This window comes from Manis pentadactyla, chromosome 6 (assembly GCF_030020395.1).
Source record: "Manis pentadactyla isolate mManPen7 chromosome 6, mManPen7.hap1, whole genome shotgun sequence".
NCBI lineage: Eukaryota > Metazoa > Chordata > Mammalia > Pholidota > Manidae > Manis > Manis pentadactyla.
The window spans coordinates 24,625,545-24,639,162 of NC_080024.1; the positions used below are offsets into that span (position 1 = coordinate 24,625,545).

Below are 13,618 nucleotides of genomic sequence, written 5' to 3' on the forward strand. Positions count from 1 at the left end.
CAGAGTAATCCTTATGGACAGTCTCTATCAGCTTTTGGGGGGCTCTGGAAGAATCACTATAGTAATGTAACTCGTTTTCATTTGCAGTTTGCTGAGTGGTGCTTAGATTATGGCGAACACGGATGCAGGACACCAGACACTCCTTTCTCACTCTTTGAAGGTATTTTTCACACATTATTTATTTACCTTAAGATATCAGCATCTACTTCTCTGGTTGGTAATTAATGTATTTGAATTTGAGCTTTATCAACAAATTAACTGTATAGACTCTTCTTAAACTACCTCTATTTCCTAATATGACTGCTCAGTATGAAAAATCGATCAGCACAAGGACTACCACAGTCCTACAACTGGTGGTCATAATGGTGACTACCATTTATGGAGCAGGCACATTCTGGGCATTTTGCAGATGGCTTCATAAATCATCTCAGCAAAAACATCTAGGCAGTATTATCCCCATGTCACAGGTGAGGATCCTGAGGTTCAGACGGGTGGGTCGCCCATGTTGCCATATGTAGGAGCTCACGTTTGGTGAATGTCAGGCTCCCCTGGGACTTGTCTGGCTCCATTCTCCCTCCTGTCTTCCACCTGGATGGAGAGGTTGAGCACCTCACTAGTGATCTCCTCTATTGAACTGCAGCATTTGCGAATATAGACAGATGCCCACTTCATTTAAATCATGCCATTAATACTGTATGTTGATGCTACAAAATAAAGCCATTCTGTAAAACGAGTCACTTGGTGTAATACCTTCTGCCTCTTCTCCTTCAGGAATGGCTGGAACAATATATTTCCTGGCTGACCTCCTGGTGCCCACAAAAGCCAGGTTCCCTGCATTTGAATTATAAAAGGAAAGTGTGCCTCCTGCAACCTGCTGCATGGCTGTTGCTGTACATCATTCCTGGACTAAGTATTTTCATTGCTTTTCAAGGAAATGCAGAGTCAAACTGTGTACTTGAATTAGTTGCTCTTTTTTTGGAAGTTTTCTTTTGTTCAGTTCCTTAGTTTTGTTTTAAATATCCAAAGATATCTTTTAACTTTAACTTCAGTTTCTTCCTAAGGGAAGGGTGGATGATTTGTACAGTATTTTGAGGGTATATGTGTACATACATTTCAGAACTTGGAGGAAATCTTACTCTTATTTAGGCTAATGAATATAACTGATACTGCTCTAAAAATGTTTAAAAGAAACTAAATATGCAGAAAGAAGAATACATTATTGTTGTTGGATATGGCCCTCTACCTTTAGTATTTTTTCCTTCAACAGGACGGTTTTATGACCTTGCATTTGTTGAGGTAGTTGATGATGAGGGGACAAAAATATATGCTTCCAGGACAAAGTTGCCATGCTTCCATGGCAAGAGTTGCAACTTGGGCTCAGGACCGCACTACCCTTTTCCAAGTTCACAGTGCTTATTTCTACTAGAGGTAAACATACTTTCAAGTTTGCCTCTTTTTGGTAATAAAGTATCCAGGCTCTATATGCCAGTATTTTTATGAAAAACCTTCTAAATGAAATGATGGTTGTTAAAATTCTGATTGGAAGGTTAGTTCAGAATAAGCTAACAAGAAGAGTTTGTTTTCTCTAAAATAAGCTGGTGTATTTGGGACTGTTTGCTTAAATTTTTTTTTTTGAAATTAATGTAAGATCAGGAAACACATTATCCATGTGTAAATTTATTGTGGTGTAAGATTTGAGTCCTACCCTGTCCGGCTGAGTTCCCAAACTTTGACTTGTGTTTTACTTACTTAGACTTCGCAGTGACTTTGCTTTAGCACTGACTGTTTGGTACAAGCCATAAGATGCTCTCCTTTCTGTCAACCTGTGTGGATATTGTTCTTTCAACTAAATAGTACATGCTGTATACAAAGGGGCTGGGGTGCTATACAATGTAGTCAATAACTTGGACAAAAACGCTAAACTTTTGATAGAAGTGCTGTTTATTTAGGAAGTATCATCCAGTGATTGTGCCTAGGACAGATGGATCCTGTCTCTTTGCATAGCCAAGGCTTACCATTCATCCCTTTCTGAGCCCTCAGTTCATGATGTATTTATGGTAGGTGAAGAATTTCTGGTGCTTCAACTTCTGTACAAATGTTTTGACTCATCAGCTCACACTCCTCCTTCCCTCGCTGCCTGTCACAGGCTTGTTTTATCTTGTATATGTTTTGACTGATTTTAGAAAAACTTGCAGCTTTAAAAAACAGTGTCTGAGAATTTTAAATCTGCCTATTTTGTGGCTCTCTCAGTCACAAAATCAGGCTATTGTTAATGGAACTTTGAACCAAATCCCCACTGAGTACATGTTGGTTCCCGTGGGTAGCAGTCCCCTGTTATTTTCCACTTAGCACCAAATAGCTAATATTATTGGAAATTGACCCTTTTAAAGGCTCCTGACAGTAGGATATAAAAGCTGCCCACTGCTCAACTTTTAAGATTAGCTTATTCTTCTGTGACTTGTGCTAGTCGAGGACAACCTTGCGCCTCTTGGATTTTGGAAGTACTGCTGGTAAGCTGTGTGCAGTCTGTGCTTTCTCGTGAATGTTCCAGATCAGCAGTGTTGGCATTCACAGAAAAGCCAATTTTCCTTGGGCAGGGTATCCAACTTGAAAAAATAAAACCCATTTGGCTTAGTTAAATGTCTTACTCTACTGCGCCTGTACTTTTAGCCACTATAATTACTAACCAAGGGAAAACGCAAAACACACTTTCTTTTAGCCAGAGGAGACTTGATCACAGGGCTTCCCCAAACATCTTGAGTAATTCAACCCCAGGAAGACTTCAGGGAAGGGAGCAGAGCATTTGAATAAGATTCTTAATAATATTTGGGCTGCAGTTTAGCTACTATCATCCATTAACAAGTTCATCAATCTAAGCATGATGCACATTTCATTCTTCTTTAGCTTTTTAGGACTTACTGAACTGGCAGGACTGTATATTTATGCCATTATTTGTCTTATTTATGCTCAAGAGGCAAGAAAGTTTGTTGGGATTCTAAACTTAAACGCTAGAAAAACTAAGACCAGTACCCTGACACCATGAGTCATGCATGAACTGAAAGTTTCATATTAGATTTCTTAGTTTTGCAAAGAAGAGGTATCATTTCAATTCTATTTTGTTATATCATTTTTCTCTCAGAAATTTTTCTTTTCGCTAAAAAACCTTCCCAGTAGTTGCTTACTTCCCAGAAAACCCAATAGCACCTCTTACTTCCATGCAAAGACAAGGTAGTAAAACCATAAACTCTTGTCAAGCAGTGTGCAGTTACCGTGTCATGTGCTTCTGTTCCTGCAGCGATGAGGAACTGCGGTAGTTAGCGGTTCATCATGTAACAAGTGTTAACGTTATCACAACCATTTCCAACTTCCCCACGGGCTTTGGGCTCATCCAGGTTGTCAGTCTATAATCCTTAGAGTCATTTGGCTCCCTTTTCATCTTTGGTGCCAGTTTCAGTCATTTGGCATCAAAAGCCTTCGTGGTAGGTAGAGTTTTAGGTAAAAGTGGATCCCAGGCCATTTTCTATCCTTATTACCACTTCCCAACGTAACTGAATTGAGAGACATAGTCTACTCCTGTGTCCTCAGGTTAATTTGTGTCTGATCTTAAGATGCCCTGCCTTTTCCTAGCTGATTTTAAAACACAAAATGTGAAGAGTGAACATTATTCATCTCCTCCTTCGGCTACGAGAACTCATCTGTAGTCCGTTATTGCTCACACTGATTCTACTTCCGCGTCCCCTGAATAGGTCAGAGCGCCCCCTGTCGGTATTGCTAAGCTGTAGAACTGTTTCTCTCATACAGGTATGAAATAGTGTTGGGGATATTTGGGAAACCCACCCCGATGTTATGTTGCCATTTATTGGGAAGGGCTGGGTATTATGTATTTCTGTAAAAGATTTGACTTACTAATCCCCAATAAAATTTCATTAGCACTATATACTGTCATAGGCTTTTTGTTTGCTTTGGTTTAAACTTAAGAAATACTCTTCTCCAGTGGTAATTGGTGGTTTTTCTCTATACACTCATTCCCCTAGGGTTTGTTTCTGACATTTTTCTTCATTGCCAAATCAAACAAAATTTGTAGTACTTTCTAAAAGCAGAGATTATTAGAGGCAAGTATTTTTAAATTTGATCATTATAGAATTAGGAGGAATCTACGAGGCTCCAAGCAGAGCGTGTACTAACTCTCTCATGTATATGAGAATCCACCCTGTGGCTAATAACTAAAGGCCTAATTCTAGAAATTGATTCCCCTGCTGAACAATTCTGAAAGGAACATTGAATAGAGGAGGAGATTAAATGAGGCATAATTATAAAATCTATATGCAGAGGTTAGAAAGAGTTGTGCTGAATCATCTGGCATGACTTTGTGCCACTTATTTTCATGACACTACTGTGTCGTGTCACTTAGCACAACAGAGCTTTGCCAAATTAAAAAACACTTGTTTTCATCCCCAAATTAGAGTTTGTCCGCTGGTACATGGTACATATGATTAAAATGCCCTTTATATCTCTAGTGTATTGTTTGAGTGACTCATAACTAAGGATAAGTGCAGTTATTTTTATTTGGCTCCCTTGGATGAAAGTATAGGTAGTACCACACCTTCGGAGGCAGGCGGTTAGGCATAGGGAGCACAGAGCCCCCGAGGCTCCAGAGTGATTCCTGGAGCATTCTTGCTGACTCAGCAAGATGACATTTCAGCTGGGAAGGCCTGCTAGCACTGGCCTCTGGCTTGCCACTCCCTGGCCTGGCTGCTTCCTAGCAGAAGAAGAATCATGACAAGCGCATTAAATTGCACCACAGCTGTAATCTCCTGAACACATAAAACTTGAAGTAATCTACCCCCTCTGACTTACTCCTAGTCGTTTGATTTCTTTTTTCTAAGTTGGCATCAGAAAAGGCCTTTGCCTGCCTCCTTCTCCTCATACTCTCTAAACAGAATGATTTTTGTGTCATTTCTTCCTTCCAAATAGTTCACACTGTATATTCAGTGTCAGTAAAAGTTCCATATATTGTCTACTCTTCTAAGCATCATTTAAACTGAGAAAAACCTGCAAGTCCCTGATAATTTGCTTTCTTTTTCTGTTTCCAAACCAAACGCACCCTCTTCCTTCCAAAGCTCTGAGGGTCAATCAACAAAGTGAGAAAATGTTGGCTTTTTACTGTGGAGAACATACTGGCTTCCCTGGTCCCATCATGTAAGCTACTGAAACTGTTTTTCTGAAGTCCTGTGCTAGTGCACCCTCAGGGATTGATTTGACAATTTTGTGAGTAATGGGAGAAAGCAGCAAACAATATGTTTAATATTATTTTTTATACAGATGCTATAGTTACTGTGCTATATTGACATATTTATTTGTCAGACTGGAGAAAGCAGACCTTCTCAGTATAAAAACTGTGTTTTTGTGTTTCATGTATTTGTTTCCTTTCTGTTTAACATTTTTTAAAGTCTTTGGAAATTCATCCTGTGTTGATGTACAAGAGTTTTGCCCACTCTTCCAATTAAACTAGTGGTGGTGGAATAAACCAAGAGGTGAAATAACAAGGAGAGAGAAATGGATTGCACAGGACTGCTGCTCACAGCCAACCAGTTTAATTTCACATTTCTGCGTTATGTAGACTTTTCATCCATATGAAAATTACAACCTTTGTGACATTAAATCTGCAGCTAATGTTCTATCACTCTACAAGTAAGTGCTAGAAAAAGCTTGTGTGTGACATTTAGTCATCGTACAGGGGAAGGTGGGACTCTTGATAAATCAGTTTATAGAGTAGTGTCACAGTTGCCTAATTTAATCCTCTCTGTTGGAGCTGGGATATTAAGAAAGGCATTTGTAACCCAAAAAATACTGATGTGGCTCATTGTGAAAGTTGATGGTTAATACTGATCTCTTAGGATTCAGCATTCAGGAATTAACCTGCACCCCCCTTGCTGGTGTAATTCAAAACTGCTGGCTCTGTTTATATGCTGCAGACATGGCATTTTATTTAATGATGCCAGGAGCAATGCTTTAAAACCATTCTATTCCCCAGATTCATTAGACATGTGTATATTTGTAAGCTAGGTGTCTGGCAGGGGTTCTTTGGGAGCAACAGGCATCCCTACTCCTATGATTCAGCCTCTGGTGAAGAGGGCAGGTGATGAGACAAGCCATTGTGGGAAATGTATTCAGATACTTCTGTTAACCTCCCACCTGTTCCTTTCCTATTCCACAAATTTCAAGAATGCCCAGATCTCTTGCATGACCTGTGGTTTCTGACTCTAGTCGAACATATTGGAGTTTATAATCCTGCAGGGAGAAGACACTTGAAAAGCCACTCAGCCAACCCAGAGGCACTCAGTTCTTTCTCTTGGACCACCTTGGTGATGAGCCAGGAGGAGGGAAAATTGGGGACAAAAAGTCACTTGCCTCTATAATTTCTTCCACTTATTTGGCCAACTTCTCAAAAACTCTGAAAATTAACATTGTTAATGATTTATGTTAAATCCATTTCCCTTAGGAGCCTTGTTAAAATACAAATATTTTCAAAGAGATAGTTCATCAACCTATTAGTCATTGACACCTTAGTAACTCGTTCATGGTCTATCTGGCATTTAGCTTAAAGGGCTTCAATCCAAACAGTATTAATTGTACTGCTAGAATATGCTAAGGACTGCATCTAGCTAGAATTAGTAAGATAACATCTGTCCATAAAATCTGGAGATATATAATTTCAAAGTGATACTGAACCTCACTAGGACTGGTGTTTGTTATATCAGACAGGTAAAGATTCAAGTGTGTTAGCATCAAGGAAACTTGTTTAAAAAAAGCCACTGAGGTCAGTTTCACAACCAGATGGATACAAACCACCTGGGAATGGGAATCTTGTTAAAAATAATTCTAAAATGCATGACTGAGGGGTACCTGAGATCTGCATTTCTAACCAGCTCCACGACGATGCCCTCACTGCTGTCCACAGAGCTGACTTTACGTACCATGGGACTAGATGATCAATCTAGCATGGAATCCCAACTCAGTAGAGAAGAAAGAAGTAATGTCAGGAGTTGGCTGATGAGTTAGAAGAATTGATGGATGTGTGTGAATTAAAGAGCAGAAGCACTGGTAACAAAAACATGAAAGAGCTGGAATGACTGGAGTCTGATTTCAGATGTGACATGATTCCATGTAATGTCAAGGCAGTGTGATTGAGGTGATCCATTTTCTGTGGTGGTGATTATAGCAAGTGAATGAAATGGACTTGGAACAGCTATGTGTTTATAAATTTAAAGGGAAAATTGCCAAGGACTTAGAATTTGTTTCAATCTGAAGAGTCATAAACTTCCAGTAATATGGGAATTGTATGGAAGATACTAATACTAAATTCATTTGAGTCATCTCGAATCATCAAGACCTCAGTGAGGAAAATTAGACGCCTTTGTCCCTTGTTTATAATTTATAAGGAGCAATGATTAGCCAGCCAACTTTAAAGGCATTTTACACACAAAGGCAGATCAATCACATTCCAAATGATTCCAAACATTCCAAAATGTTTTCTTAGCATGCTCTGAGAAGTAAATAAACACTAGAGGTGTCATTTGCCCTATTTGCCATTGTTATTTGCCGTCTCGTAAATGAGAATTTCATAAAGTGATATATGGGTCTATAATGCCTTAGAGGTCATTTATCCAGGGGCACTTCAATGCTGAAGGACACTGACCCAGGAATCTTGGAAACTTCATTAGAAATAGAAAAAACCCATTCGTTCTCAACTCCTAAATAGAAAGGCTGATACAAGGAAGTATGGTCATATACTCCTGTTCACATGAGCATATTTCCTGGGTGTTCTATATTAGGAATCAATCCAAGTTTAGGTAACTCACATAACCATGCATTTTCTACCATTTGTTACAATAAAGGAAGGCATGTTTTATTTTATCTTTTATAAGTTTTCACCTGCCCAGTTAAAAATTAGTTTGCATTCACATATCATTGAAATATATTAAAGACCCTCTGTAGGTCTGTCTGTGATAGCCTTTTCTGTTACCTTGAAAAGGCCAAATTTATCATCCTTAATATCTCTCATTCAAGTAGTCCCTTCAGCTAAATTTCTGAACGATCTGGGTGCTCCATCCAGAAAAGGTGAATTCACATGCACAAGCTTGCTTCTCAAAGTACAAGTCTGTGAATCAGCAACATTAATTAGCATTATCTGGAACTTGCTAGAAATGCAAATATAGGGCCGAATTTAAATTAGGAACTCTGCTGATGAGACCCAGCAATCTGCTTTAACAGCCCTAGGTATTCTCATCACAGTCAAGTTGGAGAACCATTAAATCTTAAAATAATGAGGTTAACATGTTCCGTAGACATTTAATTTAAAACTTAATGTTTTCAGTTTGCTGTGTTCTTGTATTTTATACACACATAAGCCCATGAAAAATTCTAGGCCCACGGCACTCTGTATTGCCTAAAGGACAAAATGGTTCTGATATTAAAGCATGCCTTACACTTTCAGAAATACAAAGGCCTTTCCATGTGTGGGAAAAATGAAAGTTCGCATGGCCAGGATCCTCACCTGACCCTAAACCACTTGATGATGTAATTGGCCTACTTCTAGACCAATGCTTCCACACCTGTAGGTTATTTCACCCACAAAGGTATAAGAACAATGGGTACAGCACAGTCACCTTTGCTGCTGAGAGAGGAAACACTCTGGGTAGAATACTTTCTGAAATAATCTGTTTAGATTTACATCTTCCCCATCAGACCCTCCACCCCTTGCAATAGGGGACCATGTCCAAGTACTAGATGCAGCTTTGTGTATACAGTGTGTAGCCCACAGACAGTGCTCAGAAAAAGTGTGTTAAGCCACCAAACTGAAATATGGTTTGACCAGCTAGAGAAAGGGACTCAGAAACCTTTCCTTAGATTTACCACATGGTAATTAACAATCTTAAATTAGCTTAGTTATATTTCCTATTTCATTTAGTACATCTTTGCTTGACTGGTATTAATAGTAACCATCTAGTTAATAAAACCTGAGCATTACTGAGTTGGTAATGTAATTAAAACCAGATTTTTTTCCAGCAGATGGCAGTAGAGTTCAGTTTAATAATTTCAATTGTTAATGAAAAATTAATGAGGGGAAGTTAATAGGAAGGAAAATGCTTGCATTGAGAATAGCATTTCTTTGTTGACTTTTGAGGAAATAGTATCTACATAAAGAACTCCTTATAACCATTCAGGCATATTGGAAATGCTGTAAGTATTGACTTCAAAACAAACTTGGTATTAATGGTAAATTTCTTCCACTTCAAAGATGAAAGCAGTTTAAACTAGACATCAGGTTATTGTTAACTAGAGCCAAAATCATGAGATGAGGGGAATGCATAGCTTTATATATATGATTTTTCAAATGTGGTTTATGATGCCAATTAAGACTGTTCTCTGAAGACCAGAACTTAATTGCACTTCATCAATTATTTGGACTTCTTTCTCCAGGGTGATATTAAAGCATGCCTTACGCTTTGAGAAATATAAAGGCCTTTCCATGTGTGGGAAAAATGAAAGTTCCCATAGCCAGGATCCTCACCTGACCCTAAACCACTTGATGTTGTAATTGGCCTACTTCTAGACCAATGCTTCCACACCTGTAGGCAATGAGCTGTTATTTACTGAGTCACTATATAAAGCGATCCACCCAGTGCTCTGGGCAGATGCAGAGATGGAGGTGGATTACGGACCTACAGATTGCTCAGTGCAGATGTGATTCTACTGCTCAACCTATCCCCATGAGAATAAACGCTTTTACTTCAAGAATGTTTTGTTGTCATTTCTGGGTCTCACTGAATCCATAGTGAACTTTCCTGGGGCCTAAACCCTCAGGCAAGACACCATGCTGTACATTTCAAAGGGGAGAGGGCAAGGTCAAACGGAGTCCCAATTGTTGTGGGGTTTTGTTACTTGAAGGAATGTTAACATAAAATTCACCAAACCCAAAGTGTTTTGAAAGAGACTGAGAAAGCCATCACACTGGAAAATTATTATAATTATCCTTAGTGTCATTAGGCTTTTCTTAGCTCTAAATGTCTAATTTGTTTATACCTAAGAAAATTTAGATCTGTTGAGTAAATCTTAAAAGGCATATCTTTATCTAGCAGATTATCCTGGAATCAGGCCTTGTATCTTTTGGCCTTTGACCCTCCCTCTCCAGGCCCCTATTCCCCCACCAGCCTCCAGGGTTCTTCTCTCTGCAGTCCAGGCCACCTTCTTTCAGTGTCTTAAGGGCAGATACATGAACTCCACCCAGTGATCCTGGTGTCTTTTGCCTGGTGGTCTGTCTTGCCAATGGGTTCAGCCCTGGGCAAGTTCACTATGGAGTCAACGTGACCAAAGAAATTGACAGCAAAATGTTCTTGGGGTGAAAGGGTTATACCCAACTTTATTTCCAGGTGGCAGGTCAGTCACTAAAATCCTATTCACTCAGAGCGAGTCTGCATGCAGCAAGCCAGTCTCTGCCTCTGGGCCCCTCTGTCTACACTGCTGTCCTCTGGTCCTCTGCACAGTCATCCTGCACAGCTGTCCTCTGGGCCTTTGTCCTCAGCGCTGTCACCATTCCAGCCTCTGCTCTGATCTCCTGCAACCTTGCAGCCGTGCCAATGTGTCACTCCCAGAGCACTGGGCGGAGCTCTTTATGTAGAGTCAACAGCAATGCACTCCCCACAGGTGGGCAGTGAGCTAGGCAACCAGGGCCAGGTGAGAATCCTGGCCACAGGAACTCTTATTTTATCCACATGGTCTGTCAGGGACTGCTGCAGGAATAAGGCAGAGCTGTAGCTAGGAGGTGAATTGAGAGGCTTTCAGGAGTCCCACTGCACTTTAACTAAGGCAGGTCTGTTTTAATTCATTGTTCCCATTTGATTGACTTATTCCCACCCAAAAGTAAATGATATGGCTCTTTTGATCCTTATTCCCCTCTAACACACACATACACAGAGTCTCAAACTCAGAGCTCTGTCACAATCTTCCTCATGTCTTATCCTTTACACTCCCCCATCCACAGTCCTACCAAGCCTCAAATTGCCCTAAGAGCCCCTGATGTACCATTCCCCATGAATAGATACTTTTAGAAAAATCACCTTACTCTTCAGCAGCCCATTTACTGTACTTCTCAATTACCATATCTTAACAGGGAGAAAGGAAGTTTATATTCTCGGCAATATTAGAGGATAAAAAAAGACAAGAAGCAACTGACTTTTATTAATAACTTTGCTGGAAAGTGGCAAGGCAACATCTGGAATACTTATTACCCATTTGGCATGCTGTTCATCTCCACGGATAAGATTCAACATGACAAGCTCTATCAAAAGGAAATAGGCTCCATCTACTTAAATTAGAATGATTAGGGTCATTTAGAGAGAGGAAGTTTAATTTGTATGGATCTAGAAATTTTATACAAACTGGAATACCTAAGTATTTAATCTTCCTTGAAGCTCAATTTAAAATTGAAAGAGACTATTTCATAGATCTGTAATGAGATGAGACATATTAGAAATTAACTATTACTGCACTGTGAGCATGTAGGCCAAGAAATCAAAGAATGTTTCACTTGCAGTTTGTACACAATAATAGAAGAAAATGTTCTGCTATAACTCATTAACCATTGTATTATCTCAACTCTTTAAATGGAAACTTGAGCATCTAGCATGAACTTGAATTTTTCTGCTGCTTTTAAAAAGTTACCCTACCAAATTTATGCTGCAAAGTAAATGCCAACAGAATTCAATCCTAGCCTTACCTTCTACAATGGGGGTACTTAATCTTTCTGGTGTCATGGACCCCTTTAACAGTCTGTTGAAGGCTACGGGATAGTCCCACAATAATGTTTTAAGTATATAAAATAAAATACATAGAATTTTTGTTTTAAATATGTAGTAACATTTTAATATGTAGGATTACAAAGGAAATCAACTTTACTGAGATATACCAAAGTGATTTTCAATATGATATAGAATGTGTGTGCTTCACTAGCACAGATAATAACAAAGCCTAGTAATATACCAAAAACTATTATAATTTTGCAGTGATGAATAGAAATAACTGCTATCATGTGTTATAAAAACATGGGTGATTTCTATCAATAATAACTCAAGTAGTGCAAATACTGTGTCTGTGCCTAAATTAATAATTGAAGCAAATGCTTAATTTCATTTAGAACTCAGCGAAAATTAATTTGTGATTGTTTTCCATCCATGTTCATAGACCACTGAATCAATCTAACAACCACCAAGGACTGGTTAAGAACTCTGGTTGTATAGTTAAGTAGATGTGTATGATGCAGTTAACACTAAGAGCAGTCACTGTAGCAGCTGGCATATGTTGACAGCAAATATAGGATGCAAAGGGGGACTGGATAATTTATTAGTTAGCTGATTAACAGTCTGAGAACATAGGAGGGATGTGCGGAGACCAGCTCCACAAACCAGCTGAACCCGAGTGGAGTGGATGAGTAGCTTTAAGAAAACACAGAGAAAGATACAAGAAAGACACAGAAACCAAAGCTGGAATCAGGAGGTTCACTGCCCGCTGATGGTGGACAAGTGACTCAGTTTATTTTCTGAGTACCATTTATATACACAGGCTCATAATGATGTCACTTCTGGACTGATCTCATATCCGATGTTATCACTTCTGTTTCTGGTGATTTCACTTCTGGTGATACCACTTCCTATTGATATTATTCCCTGGTACCAGGATCTGGTGATGTCACTTCCAGGGTGGCATCACATCTGGCCCTCCACAGGGATGAATTAACCATCTTGATCACAGCAGAACTGCCACATCTGTTTCTTTGTGCCATGTTGCCAGACCACAGGCCCACCCCAGACTTGTGAGAGGACACTGTAGGGAAAATGGAAGTTCCATGGCCAGGATCCTCACCTGATCCTAATCTACTTGCCCATTGTGCATGGGCAATGATGTAATACTTGGCCTACAGCACAGGCGCATGCTTGCACATGTGTTGACAATAATCCATTATTGCCTGTGTTGCCATATAAAGAGCTCTGCCCAATGATTAGGGCACAGCCTGAAGCAGTGGCAGCACCTGGGGTCAAGGCAGAGCTAAAGACAGACTTGCTATATAAAGAGCTCTGCCCAGCACTTTGCCCGTATGTAAAGGCTCAGGCTAATGTGAAGTGCAGACTTGCCAGATGCAGACATGATTCTAGCACTTCACCTACCACTACAAGAATAAAGCCTGGTATAAACCCTTTACCCCCAAATTTTTCATTGTCATTTTTCAATCTCACTGAATAGAGCCAACATGCCCAGAGCTGGGAACACCCTCCAGCCTGGAGCTACATTTAGATATAGTCAGCAGGATTTACTGCAGACTGAAAAATAGAATAAGCTGCCCTCATGGGAGGGGTTCTTCAGTGGGCTGCCCCTGTGGATGGGGAGACACCTGAGTATCCCCCAATGGGCATATGGTCCAAGATGGATTGTCTCCTAGAGGAGTGGAACTTCCCCAGGACTGGGGAAGGTGAAGGTGACACCTGAGGCAGTAGAGGAGGCCCTCTGCAAAACAGGGAAGTCCTTGGAGAAACAGAGCGCCCTCATGGGCATGGGACCCATG

The 13,618-nt window shown here is 39.9% G+C and overlaps 1 protein-coding gene and 1 long non-coding RNA gene across 4 annotated transcripts in view; one reads left to right on the forward strand and one right to left on the reverse strand.

Annotated features, from left to right (window-relative positions):
- LANCL1 (LanC like glutathione S-transferase 1) overlaps positions 1-3,935 on the forward strand; it is a 38,468-nt gene extending 34,533 nt beyond the window's left edge. For all 3 annotated transcript variants that reach the window (XM_036926791.2, XM_036926790.2, XM_057503588.1), the window contains 2 exons: positions 88-160; positions 772-3,935. In XM_036926791.2, the coding sequence (XP_036782686.1) occupies positions 88-160; positions 772-848 (150 nt within the window). In that variant the 3' untranslated portion in view covers positions 849-3,935. The remainder of the gene's footprint in view (positions 1-87; positions 161-771) is intronic.
- Positions 1-13,618, reverse strand: part of LOC118932937 (uncharacterized) — a 102,954-nt gene that overhangs the window by 30,651 nt on the left and 58,685 nt on the right. The window lies entirely within an intron of this gene.